The sequence below is a fragment of the Argopecten irradians genome, chromosome 11 (assembly GCF_041381155.1).
Source record: "Argopecten irradians isolate NY chromosome 11, Ai_NY, whole genome shotgun sequence".
NCBI classification, from domain to species: Eukaryota; Metazoa; Mollusca; class Bivalvia; order Pectinida; family Pectinidae; genus Argopecten; species Argopecten irradians.
The window spans coordinates 23,762,945-23,782,824 of NC_091144.1; the positions used below are offsets into that span (position 1 = coordinate 23,762,945).

The following is a 19,880-nucleotide window of genomic DNA, read 5'->3' on the forward strand; positions in this document are numbered from 1 at the left end:
AACATGTACATAAAGAGATGAAACTCCAGTCGGAATGGCTTACTCAGAAATCCATGATCTGTCAACGTGTTTAGTCAGCTTACAATGCACTTGCTATGCATGTTACGATTAACGATTAATAAAATCTTTAATCGATTATCGCGATTAGCTTCATTAATCTAATCGCCTCCGATTATTCGACTAATCGTTTCAGCCCTAATTGGGGATCATAAAGTAAACTGAAGGTCTGTTGTAAAATAACATTACAGATAAATTTTGTATGGGGGATCATAAGGTAAACTCAAGGTCGTGTTGTAAAATCATATTACAGATAAAATTTGTATGGGGGATCACAAGGTTAACTCAAGGTCGTGCTTTGAAATCACATAACAGTTAAGTTTGTATGGGGGATCACAAGGTTAACTCAAGGTCGTGCTTTAAAATCACATTACAGTTAAGTTTGTATGGGGGATCACAAGGTTAACTCAAGGTCGTGCTGTGAAATCACATAACAGTTAAGTTTGTAGGGGGGATCACAAGGTTAACTCAAGGTCGTGCTGTGAAATCACTTAACAGTTAAGTTTGTAGGGGGGATCACAAGGTTAACTCAAGGTCGTGCTTTAAAATCACATTACAGTTAAGTTTGTATGGGGGATCACAAGGTTAACTCAAGGTCGTGCTGTGAAATCACTTAACAGTTAAGTTGTATGGGGGATCACAAGGTTAACTCAAGGTCGTGCTTTGAAATCACATTACAGTTAAGTTTGTATGGGGGATCACAAGGTTAACTCAAGGTCGTGCTGTGAAATCACTTAACAGTTAAGTTTGTATGGGGGATCACAAGGTTAACTCAAGGTCGTGCTTTGAAATCACATTACAGTTAAGTTTGTATGGGGGATCACAAGGTTAACTCAAGGTCGTGCTGTGAAATCACATTACAGTTAAGTTTGTATGGGGGATCACAAAGTTAACTCAAGGTCGTGCTGTGAAATCACATTAAAGATTTAGTTTGTATTACAACCCTACAGTAGATGCTAACTTAAATCCATGTTTTTGGTATGTGCCACAAATTTGCAGCTGTATAATTTTGCAAATTCTTGTTTATTGAGAATAAATTATTTTGATTTTCATTCAAATTTACAAAAATTGGTTGTTCCGAATGCACTCTAATAGTGAAATTTTAGAAATTAAATGGCATGCTAGATTAACTTCCTACAGAGTCCTGTATAAGTGTATTTGTCTGTCCACAGCCGGTGTACCTGTATCTACACATCAAAAGAAGTCAAGGTAATGGTCTGCCGACGTTGGAACTTGGCGCTCCCCGCAGAACACTTACCAAGTCCCTCTCCATCAATGGCGAGGTGGTCGAAGTCGACCATGTAGAAGACATTAACATTCATGACTTTGCTACATTTGAAAAAGAGCAACATCTCTTACCAGAATTCAAAAATAGCATCCGTCAAAAACGTTATTCTGCCCCTGAACACAGGGAAAAGGATAAATTATTCCAGCAGATGGGCAGGAAGCCCTCATTTCAAGAAATAGCTAAAACCGTCCAGGCTGTTGAAAAAGTCTTGATACGCTGGCCCCGCAGATCCAGACATCGTCACCATAGCTCATCCTCCGAGGATGATTTAGATGAGAATATTTCGTGCAGCGAAAAGAAAAAGGGGAAAGTGGATGAGGGTGATATAGATATAGAGCTAGGAGAATCCTCCACTATGGGAGATGCAGAAAAAACGTCCATCCGCACAACCTCGTCAGAAATTACAAACACTGACGAGTCAAACCCTGTCACACCAGCAAAACAACCATACACTGACGCAGGGAGTCGGGTAGATCCGTCGCACACTTCTCAAGGCGACGGGTCTGCTGTGACCTCGGAAAAAATACCACTGCATGATCAAACTGTGTCGTCTTCTGTTGTGAAAACGCATGTGCATGAGGCTGATGAGTGTGGCCCAATAGTTGATAGCCACGCCCCCTGTCCCACCGCCCTGGGCTCGGCAACTCTACTGGTGAACAAGAAGGGGTCCCCCAGGAATCCGCTTCCCCCCTCCTCCTCATCCTCTGACCAAAGGTGCTCATGCTGCATCATCTTGTGACTGGAGTATTCAGTAGCTATGTGTTCACTGTTGTGAGTTTTAGCTTTAGCCATCCAATCCCGGCCTCAGTTTGATAATTCTCTCGTCCGAGGAAATCTGCTTCTCATTCACTTCCAAAAACAAGATTAATATAGATAGAGTTCAGGACAACTTTTTATTTTAGATAACTTTGCAGACCTATCATAATTCTAATTTTCAAAAATGACTATGAGATTAGCTCATTCACACCTGATGACGCATTTGAATTCTTCTTATTTAAAGGCAGGAAGAGTTCACAATGAATTTGCAGGGGTGAATGCATAGTACTGATGTAATTAAACCTTTTTTAAGATCAAACCTTCAAAATTAATATTGGTCGAATTTGATTGGGTAAAATTGAGAGCTCCTTAGATAGCAAGTGAATTATCAAACTACAGGCCATCACTTTCAAATACAACTCAACACAGACTTGTCTCAGCAGTCTCTGGGGTCTAACTGATTGACCAGAAAGATGAGAAGAAGAAAAAACTTTACAAAGTAATAAATAAAACAGTAAAAGATTGAGAGGAAAACAAAACAAAGAGAAAAAAAGAATTACTTTAGAAAGAAAAGAAGAAATTCCTCAATTATTTCATTTTGAACAGATTTTATTTTGGGAGGTTTATTCATGAGAGTAGATAAACATCTTTTAACGATGTGTTGAGTTGTGTTTGAAGTAAATCTTGCCGTTTAAAGCATAAATAACATTAGAAGAAAATATAAAGTAATTGAATCAAATAAGAAAAATTGCAAATAAAATGTAGAAGACGATTTGATTATGTTCATCTCCGACTCAACAAACTGTCATATTACTATGGTGAAATGAGTTAATGTCTTAGTTTATTAGTATATGAGTACCTCAAACATTAATAAAAGTCATCATTAAGTTATTTCTGCTTTAAACACATCCATTTTCCTGGTTATTTGGTATTATGATAATCTTAATATGCTATTAATGTTTTGTTTTTTTATTGGCAAAATGTTTTTGTTTTGTTTTATTTCCACTTCAGAAGTTATGAGTGTATTGGTAATGGTTTTCTTTTTGTTGGGTTTGACATACCTGTATCTATACAAGGTATCAACATCAAGCAAACTAACTTCACACAGACTTATTTGTCTAAAAATTATTCTTTTGCAATAAAATTTGTTGCTGCAGTAACGTCACAAGGTTGTATTTTATGGGTAGCCAAGTAATATAGCCTCAGACAACACAGGATAAACCAGTAGATTTCAGTCAGAAATTTGGACTTTTGTCAACAAATTTACCATACACCTTTAACTTCTGGTATTGAACTGTCAATTAACCTAGATATATCATTGACTTAAAATGCAACATTTCATAAGTAGGTGATAATTAAGATATGTGTTAGTTGTGAAGTTGTTTCATCCATTTCATTGTTCAGAATTTATCTCTGGAACTAACAGGTAACTCAGGGATGTGATTCTTCCTATTTTCACAGGATTTTTTCTGATTGAAAAATATATATGAGAAACAAATAATCAGATGTGATCTGAAATTAGGGGAGGGTTTCCTCTTATTAACCAAGAGTTTCCTCCCTTTGCTGATAGGATTAATCACATCACTGTGAAACAGTTTACGTAATTGTATACATAAGGCAAGCAGGAATTGTAGCCATTTATGATTCGTGTATGTAACTTTATAAACCATACAGTGTTTCTTTTGAACTTGGATCTAGATTGAATTTAATCAAATTTGCATTTTCAATGGTACCATGTTCATTCTTAGCTTAGGTTTGCAATGAAAAACCATATTTATCCTCATATAAACAACATTTTCGTTTTTAAAGGGGAGGGGGTGGGTGTTTATTTGAGGTTAAGTATGGTATACATTGTCTGTGTATTATTAACTATTGTATGTTTGTGTATATAACAACGTTTCAGTTTTGAATCTTGATGTTATTATTTTTGCTGATTTTGTTATTATTTAGTTCTAGCTGTAGTTTTGTTGTAATAATTACTTTATATTTTCAGTTTTAACATTATTTGCATGATTGGATACTAAGGTTTTTTTCTTTTACTAAATCTGAACCATCAAGTCTTCTTATATTCAAATGATTGTGTGCTTATTTGTTCTTTTATAAATCTAGTTTTTAGTCTTCCGTGTGGTGAACATTGCTGGCAGTTATACATTTAGTGTTATGTAGTTGGTGGCTAATTTTAGTAATTACGTGGGGGAAGTTTTTTGACTACTGTCTTTAAATGCCAATGTCCGTCCTGTATCATGTTCGCCCTGAAATGGAAGTTTATAGTGCCATCAATGTTCTTGCAGTCACTTCTCCAGGAGTTACTGTGATTCTCAAGAAACTTAATATCAATAAGATGTCTAGATGTGCTCTACATCCTTTCGAAGTGAAACAAGACATCTAAGATGGCCGCCACTGCCTCTGTACAGTGGATACATGTTCACACGAAGGCAGTGTGTTACATTAAACCGATATTTTCTGCTTAAATATTGTTATTAAATGAGCTACCCCTTTTAATCTCAAGAGATAAATTTCTTACAGATATAAACTTCTAATATATTTAAGGGGTTATCTTCAGATATTCTCTAATTGAATCAAAGCAAGGGAAGGGGGATAACTATCACCGTTACCATGGTTACAAATTTGATATAGATTCCGTTAGAAGTAATGTGTGCAAATTTGGTAAGTTATCAAAAGATCTGAAAAAGTTATGTAGAAATTATGTAGGCAAGGCTTTCAAACATAAGTGGGATTTCGGAGGCTACCAAATCATAAATATATAATCTTATAATGATATTTGAGTCTAGACAGCAAAGGTTAGACTTACACTACACTTTCCCTAAGCCTCTATCAGAATTTGTCGGCAGCTAACTTACCTGTATTTGTGAAATGATTTTGACTTAGGACACCGTCGGTTATTTTTGAGTGTTTGACCGTAGATATTTCAGGTGCAGACTTCAGTGGTGAAATCCATCTGGAAGAACAGAAATAAGTAAACTGCATATTCTGTAGTTCTGTATAGCCATAGCCTTACATTAACAGAATCATATACCTCTGTCTTTTATTTGGTTTTTGCACTTGTTCGTCTTGACCAAAAGCACTATAATTCATGTGTGACTGTATACAGTTTTTTACTCCAAAAATGTATCCATACCTATCATTGTAGCTTACAATGATAAGAATGGTTGAAATGCACAGAATTTCTATAATATTATAAAATATTCAATAAATATCAAGACCTGATATCTAAAAAGAAGGTCATAGATACTTGCATAGCATTTCCAGTATATTTGCCTTTGTAAATTAACATGATATAAGATATCTTGAGTAACATTACCTGGCATTACACTCTAAACCAATTTTCGTTTGTATGTGATTCACAAGTTTCACAATTCAAGTAAAGTCAAATTTGTCTCTGTGAATTACCATCTTCATTATATTTATTAAGGTAATTGGGAACTTTTTCAATCTGAGAATTTAAAAAAAAATTTTGCAAACTTGTTTTGAAATGAAAATCACGATTTTTAATATTTACGAAAGAAAGTTGGTTGACAGTACATGGTGATGGGATTCCTATACTAATACACACTGGGAACTTCAGGACATCCTTAGCATCTCTGGGAGGCTTATCTGAGATCTTAATTAACACATTTTCATTGTCTTCATTAATATGTTCAAATCACTAAATTAGAATTGTTGAAAAATATTTTTATCAATTTTATAAACTAACCATCTCAAAATAGTTAGTTTTAGTAATGAAACAGTGATATTGTTTGTCTAGTTTAATAAAATCTTTCCTTCATGACACATGAGGAAAAAAAGGAATGAAAGACAACAAAAAAAAACAAAAAAAGACAAATTTCGAAGCATGTCATTGTAATGTCTATTGCAAGGAAAGAATCAGGATATCACAGAGTTAAAGATCACTATATGGTTAAAGGTCACAAGGGTCATCGGGTCATTGGGGTCATCAGTCACACAGAAGTCATATTTAGGATACCATACTCACAGGAAGGCTAGAAGGTTGAAGGGAAATTTTCATATTCTAACTTTGACTTGCACGATTTGACCAGTCTTTATTTCTGTTTTAATTATTGGTGTTATGGCATCATGCTATATTGTTTTAAGTGTTGTAACTCTACAAAATGCATTTAGTACCACCTGGCAAAACAGTGGGAATGTTATTAACAGATATTGAATGCAGGAGAAAAACTGTGAATTCTGAGCAACCTCATTTATGAAAAGTACAATCCTTTATTTCCATAAAGCATGTTTAAAATCCTGCAGATATCGACCAGGAGGTATTAAATGTGTGTATGTGTCTGGTTGTGGTAGATATAGACTACACATCATTTATACACATACAAAACTGAAAACACAATTTGAGATAACTTCAAAAACAACAAAAATGGAAGAAAAATAAATACATACTGGGGATGGGGATAAAATAATTGAATATTACACATTCTAAATTTACATATTTTAAAACACTGAATCTGATATGAGAAACTGAAAGAGTTATCTCCCCTGATGACAACCAGAAATCCGATAAAGTCAAACACATTACGGTAGTAATGACCTACTTTCCCACCAAAACATCATCATCGTGGTTTTTATCCTGGCAATATGAAGAAGTTGATTGGTGGGGTGTTACATAAAAATGGATAGGGAGAATTGAAAAACAGGGATGAGGACCACATTATTTATATCATAGGGTCTACAGGAATGATAAAAGAATTCAAGTTTGGCCATCCTCAAATTACATTGTCCTAATACGATTTCTAACATATAATTTTAGAAACTATCGTAGGCAGGCAAAAAAAAAACCCAAAAAAACATGTTGAATCATTTGAGTCTGAAATAGCTGTGATATCACCAATATTTTCCATAACATTTTTAGGTTTGATTTGATTATGCCAATATGGGTTTCCTGTACTTATTGTCATAAATATTGACTGACATTTACATGCTACTGCACACACAACAAAAGCGTTGTTTACTGGAGTTTTAAATAATGTTTAGATATCTTCGAATACTTGTATAGTATTTAAGAAGGGACATAACATGGAGTTACCTCCCTTATGCCTGTATATAGATATAGCCACTGTATCAGGGTTTTGGGAGTAAAATGCTTTGGGGGCAAGCGTACCTATAAATACACATGTATTCAATTTATATTTATTGGTGTAGAAGGTTATATGAGAGGGTGAGATTCATATTTTTATCATAATGTAAAGATGAATATTTATTCTAAAATTTCACATTTTATTTTGCTGTAATTGTTAATTTTCCTCAGTGCAATTTGGTTGTTCTGAGAATACATTAATTTTGAATTAATGTATGGTGTGTATGCACCAGTCACACAACAAATTATTGGTTCTAAATTTTCAAAGCATGAAGCTGAATTATTTATACAAATGTATCCAAATTGCCTATGAACATTAACAAATACAGGTTTAAACAGGGTTTTCTATCCTTTAGTAAGTATAACTGTTACAGAATTCATAGATTAGTTTATCTGATTTTGTAAAATTACAATAAAATGTTTACTGATACCTGTAACATAATTAGAAAATGATCATCATCATTTATATTTTCCTGCACTAATCTTTGTTTTTCTTCTTATAGCTCCCACAGTGTCAGCACCTGAACTACTACAATTACCAACTGCCACAGAAGTTATCGTACCCAGTACACAGGTTAAAATATCTCACGTGGACACCACCAAATATATCCACATCCGGCGACAAAATGGCAACTCCACCCGCGTCTTCCGAGAAACGTCAGTCTGACATCCGCCATCTTGTCTGTTCTTTGTGAATGTTTGGACACAGGAAGATTTATAGATATCTCCATTCATCATGATTTGTTCTGTCGTAAATTGTTTTGTTGACGTGCATGAAATGGTCTATTGAAAAAAATTATGAAATGTTTATTGACATATAACTGTCCATTGTGCATTTTGAATTATGATTAGATTTTTTTTTCTTGATAATTTTGGAATCTGATGTTTCGCTATTGGAGTTTTAGATTATGTGTATATATTTGCTATGGAGAAATTTTGCTGAAGATTCTTCGACTCTTTCGTTTTTGCTCACTGTAATAGCACAACTGAATAATATCTTTAACAGTGTACCGGTATGTGCAAGTTGGCTCGCAGTCTTGAATGATTCAATGTACTCTCCAGAATTCATTAGAATTATAACTGATACTCAACATATCAGAAAAGTGAATGCTCCAAAGCTATTAAACAAATATTTTGGGGTTGGGAGGGGGGAGGGGGGCTGAAAGATGAAGTGGGGATCAGCCACTAGTGATCTGTTTTAAAAGTTACGTAGACCAGACTTATTATGAAACTTTGAGAGCTGATTATGTAACAGTAATTTGAAGTTTGTTTATATACCATCCTGTTTCTTTTAAAGAAAAAAAAAGTTCTTAGTTTCATCACAAGACTCATAGAATAGTGTTGAAATACTGGTACATAGATCTTAAAGATGCTCCACCTCCGACAGAGCATAAATCATATTCATCACTTGAACAATAATTGGTGTTTAATAGTGTATATATATGTCCAATTAACACAAAAAAATATATAAAATAATTTATTTTGCCTTTGTTGCATGTGCAATCAGTACTTCATTCCATATAGGATATAGTGCCACAGAATTTTTTTGGTATGCAATTAATTGTTTTTTGTAATTCTAACTTGAAGTAAAATTAGAAGTTCAAACTTTCCAATGGTAGTAATGGTGTTAAGTAAGTAACTTTTGTAACTGAAGAAAAATACTAAATCGTCTGTTCCTGTTTTTGATAGTGAAAAAATGCCATTTTTCAGCGGTGGAGCATCTTTAAAAACTGCTATGGAAAATATCTCTTTTCAAGAAACTTTTTTTTTCAAGCTTCGATGAACCCTGGCATATCAATGACCTCCAGCAAACCTTTTTTTTGCCCTACCTTGCAATCTTGGGCAACATAATTAGGATCTGATCTGGATTCAAAGTAATCCTATATTAATGTCACAATTTTATATATCAGTTAGGGGATTAATGGTTAACTTTAATATTGTTTCAATGATTCTATTTTCTTCTGCTTTCTCCTCTTAAAAAAGAGAAAAACATCTTTTATGAAATATATTATTAAAGACGATGATCAATGTGTCACATAAGTATAAATGTGTTCTCTGCTTCGAGCCAATGAAAAAGTCAGATTTTCACATATTTTTGGAGAACAAAACATGTTCACTTATTTGGATGGGTCAGTGCAATGGTACTTGGTGCACACATACTTATATAAAAGACATACTTATATAAAAGACATTATTGTCAATTTGAATTCATTACCATACTAAAATAAGATAACCACTAAAGTCAGTGTACTCCCAGTATTCTTTCAGGTCCAGATGGCATGTTCTGGAATATGAACATCCTAAACTCACCCCTGGAGACACATTTTAACTCTTCAGAATCAAAGGCTTGATCAGCTCATTATGAAATTAAAGGGGTGTCAATTTATCATTAAATTATCAATATCCATGGTTGAGATCTGTGTCTAACCTATCTGATTTATATTGTGTTTTTGGGTATGGAGATTTCTTTATACCCCAGAGTAGTGCTAAAACTGTATTTCTCCAAATAACTTACTTTATTTCTTACTAGGAGCTACATGTATTTCTCTTAAGAGAGAGTATTCAATGGTCAAATCATTAGTGCAAGTGAGAATATTTGTTACTTTTTCTCAAATATTAAGGGATGCTTGACTCCCATATAAAGGCCGACTGCTCATAAGAGCTAATAACTGCAAAAGACTGAACTCCATCAATTAGTGCTTTTACTTGGACAGATAATTGATCTATTTAATGTCAGGTACTTTTTAATGCTATTGTTCCTCATTGACGTAAAGGAAATCATGCAAACGTGCAATATTTGTGTCATACAATCTTATACTTTTGAACAATGGAAGCACTTTCAGTTCTTTCATATGGAGACATTGTATGTTAACAAGATTACTGTTATATTGTTGTCCTGAAACAACACTGATTATGAAATCCATTTCCTTTTTCACTTTATGTCTAGTAATATTTGTAGCTAGGAAATTGAACTTTCTCTGTAATTTTGGAAAGAAGAATCACATCACTATATATGTTATTTGTCATGGTAAACAATTATTTTAAATAGAGAATTTAATTAAAAACCGAAGTGTTTTCATTCTGCCAAACAAAATATTTCTAGGATAGTTTGCTTTATATACGACACATCATAAATGAGATAAATGATAATAGCCAAAGTTTGATATGTGTGAAAATGCTAAATAACAAGTGATAGCTTTTCTTCCGTCATGCGGAAATATATTTAAAAAACTGATGAGGTTGTATTGTGATTTCTTAAAGAAGAAGGTTTGAAATATGATGCAGCCTTAATCAAAGTAATGTACATTATACTGGGGTATTATGAGTAGTAGTTACTCATATTCTCTCAGTAAGGCAGGGTCACTATACACCAAATCTTCACAAGGATTTCCTTCTCAAAATGTATTGTCAGTATAGAAGCCATTTACCCCCTCTGATCAGCTAGCATATTCTTTCCTCAAGGAATTTTTTAGCGGGAAAGTAGGGTGGGGTTGGGGTGAGATAGATAATTCGCTACAGTGTTATGTAATTACATATGCTTTTTCTGAGCGACAGAAGTGATTTATTTTTACTTTACTGATTATACAAATATAGTAGGTACTGGCTGATACCCCAGTGATCTAGAAGTGTTCTAGAAGTGTGATCAAAGTATGATACAGAAGTGATGTGTCTTGGTTAGAAAGATGGTACAGTGGTACATACTTATTCTTTAACAATTCTTTAGGAATTTCCAAAACATGTTTGTATAGGACAGGTAATAAAACATTCTATAAAATTCAGGCTGTCACAATATGTAATGCAGTCAGTCATATTTACAGGAACCTCTGAAGTAATGTATGGTATGCTTTGTATCTGATAATCTTCACAGGCATATTTTACACCCATAAAAACTAAAAGAAAACAATTTTGACTTTAGTATTACCAGTGTGTTAGTTTTATATGTAGATAGTTCATACAGTTGGACAGTCCAAGGAACCGTAACTGCCATATAGCCTAATATGTACTGCTCAATTAGAGTTGTCTCCCATGACATATTCAATAAATCATTTCTGAATGGACACAGGGTTGATGCTTTCTATTGTAAGTTAGACAATAAAAGTGAACTCATTTCCTATAATGTTGATATTGGCTCATGTATACTAGTGTGAAGGTCTGTTTTTATGTCGATAGATTTTCTATGTTTGTTAATTGTTTTGAATCTTGCCAGGATGGTTTGTTATATTATTTCAATTCTGGTAAAGTCTTTATATAATATTGTGATTTCTTTACTTCTGTTGAACTTTTTTATGTGTTCAGTAGGAGTTTCAACAATTCGTTTTAAAAAATGAAAAATATTGATGTGCAGATTTCTTCTTTAGTTTAATGATTGTTAAAAAGAAGAAAAAAAATGTGTGATGGTATGACCAGAAAAGCATGATCAGCAATAATTATGATATCATAAAACGGATGATGGTCTGGTTTTAACATTTCAATCACATAAAAAAGTTTTTCTTTCTTTCATCATTTTTCAAAGTTTTCATTTCATGCTTTAAATATTATTTAAGAGTATGAGTTACTTCCCGTTAATCAGTAAGTTTGAATTCATTTGTGAGAGATACCTGTACCTGTAAATCATCAGTATATATCACAAATACATATGTAATCAGAAAATCTTCAGCTTTGTAAATAATACTCACCAGTCACTCCAATTTACCTCATTGGTTTTACTCCAACTAGGAATTCTCAAACACGATCAAAACTGTAGCAACTCAAGATATTGCATTGTAGGGATAAAACTGTGAACAAACTAAAGAAAGCAAATTAGAATTAAAAAGACAATACATTTTGGTAATTTCTCAACAAAGTACGTTAAATTTTGTATTATTAATTACTACTGGAAATTTATCAAGGCTGGATTTCAGTTTGTATATATCATCATAGAGTATTTGATCACGGTGGCTTAGTGGTTACAAATGTTTGACATTCTACCCCAAGTCCTCCATTTTCTTCCAAAGTCCGGCATGTGTTTACATGACTGGCCATTTCTAGGATGTTTAACTTAACTCCTAAATCATGATAGTGATGAGATGTATCAAGGCTTATTCTGTTTATTTACTACCTCAATGGTTAGAAAAGATTATCTCTCATTTAATCTGCTAGATCATCATCATTTAATGTTTTGTGTTTATATAAGAATTTAGCTGTTGTGATTGTTGATATGATTTTCAATGCAAATTATGAATTTATTGTTAGGGTAGTTAATAACAAACTTCACTCTGTTTTCAAAATTTGAAATTTTCAGCCATTGTTTTCAGTCATTTTTGATAGTGATACTTCTTGGAAAGGAAAATATTAAAAAAAGAAGAAAACTAGACTCATGAATTTGACAGGACTTGGGTTCCTTTATCAAATCTATCAAATGAATGACTTTTTGGTCAGTCCTCATAGTTCCTGTGTATATATATAAATATATATAGGGAGTCTATTTTGTACATTAGGAGTCCAATAGGAGTCTAAGAGGACTTCTATGTAGAAATAAAACTCTGACAGTAATGATATATATCTGTTATACAGTTTAAGACAAATAATATAAAAATTGTAAGGGTTTCTGAAGACTTATTCTCCGTCCAACCTAACAGGAATGAAGATGCCATTTGCAAAGTTATTTGCTGTTTTATAAGTCAAAATATATAGTTAAATGTGTACCCCTGTTTTCATTTGCAAACTGTCATTTTCAGGCTGGAAAGTCGTTGCTATTTAATGCAGTCATTTTATTATACAGAGTTATCTGTTCTCGGTAGTATAGTGATTTATAGTGGTGTGAGAACTGAGAAGGTTTTTTCTAAGACTTATATTCTGTGTTTGTATATTACAGTAAACAATTAATCTGCCCTTGCAGTTTGATATTGATTGTTATGTCAAAGTTAATAAAAATGAAAGTTAAGTCAATAAAAAAATGTTTTTTTTTTTAGTGTGTTTTACTCTAAGATAATGGCCAGAATTGGAGTCTAAGATCAAAACTCCAACTTTTAATTGTTTTCGTAGAAAAGCGGGGAAAAAATTAGTGTCAGCGGCTAAAAATTAGGTTCGGCATATTTTTTTCTTTTTTGCCTAACATTTTTTTTACAAAAAAATGATGTAACAGCCACTATCTACCTACAAGGGCAGATAACTCTGTACATTGTGTGATATTCAATTACAGAATGTTGTTTTTTTTCTCACCCCAAACTGGACTACCAATCTATTCATCCATCTCATAAGAACAGATAACTGTTTTATGACTGAATTTTATTTGATAATTATTTAATGTCTACCACATTTTGCTGTTTGATTATAGGGGTCGACATTTATGTTCAGGTTACAACTTTCCATACTGTGTGTTTTCCTGTATATTTGCCATAGTGTGCACAGATAATGAATTTCTTTTGTGTTAAATCTGGGAGAACATGCATATCTGTTTCTAAGGTTGTTATGTTTTTTTGTTTCCTTCAGCATAATATATAGATATCTATCCTCATAGATTATAGATTTATTCAATTATCTGCTAGGTAGAAATAGTGTTTAAACCCATACCCCTGAAAATACATTTAGACTCTTGTTTAAATACTGGAATGGTCCATTATGAAATTTCAGGGATGAATGAGTTAATAAGCATAGTTGAATGTTGATAAATATGTTTCTTGTATTACAAGTAGGCTTAATATACCTCTGCAGAGAATATATACGTATATATATATATCATGTTAATATATATCTAAAAAAAATTCTCGTGAAATAGATACTTGTTATATTATATAAATTTTATTTGTTCTGTGTGCATTGTAGGATTTGCTTATGTGTTTTGAATGATGATAAATATGTAAGATTCAGATTCCAATTTCAGTTATACCTTGAAATGTTTGGAATACTTTATTTATCCTCAAAAAGCCAGTTCACAAATTAACCCTTTGCTCTAAAAAGCCCTTAACAGTAAATAAGCATCTACTCGTAAATAAGCCATACCCACAAATAAGCTCCCTAAATTTGTTTCATGTTTGATTAAAGATAGTAAAACAACCCTCCCCTTTAAACCAATAATAAAAAAAATATATATATATATTGAAAATAAAACAAAAAGCTGTGAATCTATCGTGGGGGTTGTTTGAGGATAAATATGGTACTATTTACAACTCTGTAATACAATGTACATGTAATACAATTTATAACATTGTTATGTGATCAAAAGTGTTATATTAATGTATTTTCTGTTTGAAGTTTTTTTTTATGAAATACTATGTTAACATTGTATATATATGTGTGAACTAACAAATATATGTACATATGTTATCTATAACATTGGCATACAGTAAACAGTTTGGATGTGTTTCTCTATTGCTGTAGATATTAGAATGTTTCTTTTTTATGTGTATATCATTGTTATATATTAAATTTTTGCGTATGTGTATACAATATTGTTTATTCGTAATATCATAAATATTGTTTATTCGTAATATCATAAATATGTATATATACGATTTGTATAATGACAATGTTATGTGTATAAAAAATTTATTTGCTTAATGACAATATTTTGTGATGAAGTATATCATCATTGTCTATGAATAACTGTTTTACATTTAAATAACAATTGTTTTACTAAAACATGTTTTGCTGAAATACTGACATCACAAACAATTTGAAAGAATAATTATATACTCATTTCTTTGTTAAATTAATCACCCTTGAAGGCACATTTAGACTCTTCTACTTCAATAATTGGAATAGTCTATTATAAAATATCAGGGGTAAATGGATTATAATGATCCTGATTTACTTATGATGAGAGACAATAGATTATGAACTCAGTGTATTTTCCATTATTTTATAAATGCTATATGTTATAATATCTATGATCTGCTTGCACTAGAAATATTGATATTATTTAAGTTTTTTGTTAGATTTATCAATGATTTATAAGAGTACAGGGTTTTCAGATTATGATTTTTCTGCTGGACAGGTTTGGGATTCTAAGAAATCAAAAAGTAAATATACATGTTGTTTGATGGTGTGTGACATAATTGAAACATTTTCAAACAGATACTTCATTTATTGAACGTATTGCTAGAGGCATACTTCCATACTATAGTTATTTGTTGGAAGAGATACACATACATCGTTTGTCTTCATTTTTTTCTGCTGACTCCATTTAAGATGTAATACATAAAAAGAAATATAATAAGACAACACAAAAAGATCGTTTAAGCTTAATCATATTTTCTATCGAACTTTTTCAATCTTGCATCAAGCAGTAAAAAGAAAATGTTGATTTTTTGTCACTTTACCATAGAATTTCAGTGTCAGTTTCATGACCTATAATTGCAATTCATTGTCAAACAAGGAAGTCTAGTTTAAATTGTTCTCATCACAAGGCTGTGATTAACACTTTCATTGTACTATACATTAATTCTATAAGTGTGTTAAAAATTTGAATACAAACTTGCTACATAATATAGTATTCAAAGGTAAGACTATAATGATAAAATCACAGGCGTTTGACTCTTACAGGTATACGTACACAGGTATTACACATACAAGGGTGTCTGTATATCTATAGAGTCAGAAGCCTGTGATATAATTGATAGACTATGTTTAGTTGTCTAGTGTTGTGAACGAGTTCATGTGACCAACAATCCTCTATACCCACCATATACGATACAGTTTGATATATCAGAGTTACTCCCCTTTGTTGCGCTCTCGGCTTGCCAGAGATGGGTGCTGAGAGTAATATTAGTATAGCTCAGTGTGGGTTTCTAGGGGATTCACGTCACATCCTTTTTATTTCGTGTATGGGTAGTTCGAAAATATTTTAATATGTTTTGTTTTAAAAAGCTATTAATACTATAATCCAAACCAAATATATCATTGATGAGCGCCATTGTAGACAAAACCTAAATAAAAAAATATCCATCTTTGAACACTTTCCTGTTTTCTTTTCGGACAGTGAATCTGACATTTTGAGCATATCGGTTACTGATATAAAAATGGACCAGTTGGTTGGAGAAAGAATAGCAAATATGGATTTAAAGGTTTACCACACTCATTACAATATGTCCTAACGCAGACTTGGCACTTATTTCCATCCAACCGTCAATATAGCGGAAATGCATGCCAAGTCCCAGTGATCATACATTATCCACGGTTATAAAGTAAAATTCTTTGAAATCTACCATCAAACTCTGCTAGAAATGCCACCTTTGTGTACACCGCCGATAGAGCATAAACGATGTTCATCATTTCAACTAAACTTGGCGTTGACTCGTGTAAATGTATGTCTAATTAACACAAAATATAATATAAAATAACGTTTTTCGTGTGGTGGATAAACAATCAGCTGCAGTGTGTCATTCCATGAAGGATGTAATGCCATTGACTTTTTCAGGACGAAATTAACTATTTTTGATATTTTTATCTTTTCAATGCTGGTAATGGTGTAAATTAAGTAACTTTTGTAACTGAAGAAAAATACTAATTCGTCAGCTCCTGTTTTTGATAGGAAAAAACATTCGTCAGCGGTGTTGCATGTTAGAAATAAGATTTCGCCAAAATGAATTGAAAACATCTATGGAATATCAAACACAAAACGGAATCTTATAACAATGTTAAATTTAAGATTGACGTATCCCCACGTCGGACTTGCACTCTTTATTATCAAAACACCGTCAAAATAACACGAACAAGATTGAAGTCGTGAGAGTGGAGACTTTGGCGTTGTTGATGGCAACGTCAATGGTGTCAACATTGGACTTTCAAGCTGTGCATTTTGATCCATTTGTCAGAACATATCGGCCCAATCTTACTTAAACTTGTGTTATAGTTAGAGCATCATCGGCACCACACGACATCCGGTGTAGGAATCGACACCGACAAGGAATGCTGAACGTTCTTTGTTGATTTGATACTTTCAGAATCGTTGAAGGTGTTGATGCTGCTCTCCGTGGAAAGGTAACAAGAAGATCGCATATTCGTCACTACCAAAATCGTCCAACCCATCCCACGCAGATAGTAATAGGAATGAAGCAACAGGAAAACCACAACAGGCAAAATGACTGAAGATGTGGTATTTCATGTAACTCATTAATCTGACATCATGCTTAGAGAATACGCCCAATTTAAGAAAAAGAAATACAGGACATGGGTTAATAACATTGACGAGGCAGGTTTATTCGTATAACTTCTTTCCAGGTTGAGAAAAAATAATATGTTCAATCACAAAAATGTGCATGTATATTATCATTCTTTGATTATGAGTATTTACAGGTCAGCCCATTAAGTGAAATATTTGAAAGAAAAACTTTTATGTGTTACATGTATATCTATGTAATTTATAGCATTTTGCTTTCAAAAAAAATACTTCATGAATCAACTATACATTATTTGGCCAATTTCTATGACGTATTGTTTCTACTTTTCCTTTGATAATTTCGCTCTTTGTTATTTATAATACAACGCGTGAAACGTTTGTATTATTGCTATCTGGTAAACTTTTAATTTGTAGGATTTGCCCTACGATGACATCTAGTGGTAACCTCTTGAAACATGCCATTCATAAACTTCCATTCGTAAATTCCCTATTCATTGAATAATATTCCTTTTGACAAATAAGTAGTCATGGGAAGACTGCCTTCTGATTTGTAGAATACACAGAGTGTGTATAGAATACACAGCGCCATCTACGTAGGTCAACTGTACCTTATACCAATGTACTCCCTGACTGTTATGCCTGCTGGTGACTTCTCTGTCCAACTTATATAATATCTGTTAATGATAATACAAATTGGACTTATTATCTTAGGCTTATAGACATGAGAGTTATAAAGTAAACTAATCAGATGTTCTTTTTGTGTACCTTAAATAATGTTTTTAAATGATTGTTGAAAACAGATCTGAGGTAAAGACGATATAACTTATAAGGCTGCCCTCATGTGTGTATGGTTTTACCAAAATAAGTGTATCTGCAACAAAAGAAACAAGAGTATTGGATAAAAACTCAATTTTAATAAAGGCTTTTTTTTCTTTGTGATTTTAAGATCTTTTATTTCCTATAGGAACTTTAATTTAGAAAAATGTCAAACAAAACATATGTATTTTCTGTGAACAGTTGAATGTTCTTGAAATAATTGATATTAAAGTCTTTATAAAATGGTTTATATATTTTGATTTTGGAAATTCATTTGATTTCATTCTATTTTTCTGTTTCTTCTGCGTTGTATCATTTTGTTGCATTTATATCATTTTGTTGCATTTATATACATTTTGCTATTGTAAAATTATTCTTGTTTTCCTAGTTATGAAACAACAAAAACCAACAAATAACAAAACTAATCCAAAGCCGAAGTAAATGCGAAAATCAATTTAAGGCAATTGCTTATTAAAATTGTAATGAAGATATTTGCATGTAAATTCCGAAAAAGACAAGAAGAATACAAAACCTTTTTTAATGCGTTCTTTGTCTCACCATCGGCGCTCGACATATATATACATCCTAATAATGGGAAGTTTAGATCAAAAAGTTATTTTGTATGTTATAGATATATGCTGACAGATTATATTTTCTGTGTACTTATAAGACAAGTAATGATCTAATAACTTGAATCTAAATCAGTTAAATATCTTGCCTATATAGACCTAGCATGTTGCCCGAATCCTTTTTAGATATCTTAATAGAGGACACAACACAAATATACCACAGTTCTCCAAAATGCACTCACACACACAGCAGATGAATTGCGTTCCGGGAGGCTATCCAAAATGACATTAACTGGTAATAAGATGTTGAGCATAACCGATCAACCAGTCAAAGTACATCTTCATTTCCTGGATTCGATGGATGTTGGCGATGACGATTTCTCTTTAGAAACACAATGTTCCATCACCGTTGTTCTCTTAAAGGCATCTTCGAAGAGATTTTGTTGGTATCTTTGCAATAACCTTGCACGTATTCTGTATTGTCGTTTAATTGTCTCTTCGAGGATTTATGTAAGCGTTATCCCTGATCATTTTCTTTCATACCTACAGGTGTAACACTGGCTGGTCCAGGGCAATACACTCGTGTCGCTTGAGGCTGTATTGCATGGCTTCCCATGCAAGAAAGCCTCGTGACGTCACGGCGTCAACAAAATCTCTATTTCCTCGGAAAAATTTTAACATTTTTTCCATAAATATGACTGGTTTTACTATAAAAGATGCAAATAACGGAGTTTGTGTTGAAAATATCACGTAATTTTTCATGTATGGAAAATTGACTTCCAGTCGTGGATTTCTTCGAATTTATTTCAAAATGGCGGGATATTATAGTTGTAAAATTGCAATAAAACGTCGAGGTATGAAAGAAAAATACTCTTTCATAAATGGATATGAAGGATAGGGATATTCTACCCTCGGGATCGCAAAATGTTGCAAAACCCTCGGCAAGTCTCGGGTTTTACTACATTTTGTGACCCTCGGGTAGAATATCCCTATCCTTCATATCCACATATAAAAGACTCTTATAATCCATGACGTAATATTTCTGTACAGAATATGCTATCGTGCAAAATATACCACCACTGGTTCTCCTCACTAGATGAACTGTATTGACTTTTTTCAATTTAATTATTTTTATCATTTATCTTGTATGATGTTTTATCATTCTTACATTTAGAATAATTGATG

At 32.6% G+C, this 19,880-nt stretch overlaps 1 protein-coding gene across 2 annotated transcripts in view; it reads left to right on the forward strand.

Moving 5' to 3' along the window:
* Positions 1–7,876, forward strand: part of LOC138335057 (inositol polyphosphate-5-phosphatase A-like) — a 60,880-nt gene extending 53,004 nt beyond the window's left edge. Inside the window, exons 17-18 of one of the 2 annotated variants that reach the window (XM_069283961.1) lie at positions 1,230–2,059; positions 7,715–7,876. In XM_069283961.1, coding sequence (XP_069140062.1) covers positions 1,230–2,059; positions 7,715–7,736 — 852 coding nt within the window. In that variant the 3' untranslated portion in view covers positions 7,737–7,876. Of the gene's footprint in view, positions 1–1,229; positions 2,117–7,714 lie in introns of both variants that reach the window. The other variant, XM_069283960.1, reaches the window with a different exon arrangement.
* Positions 7,877–19,880: the final 12,004 nt, after the last annotated feature.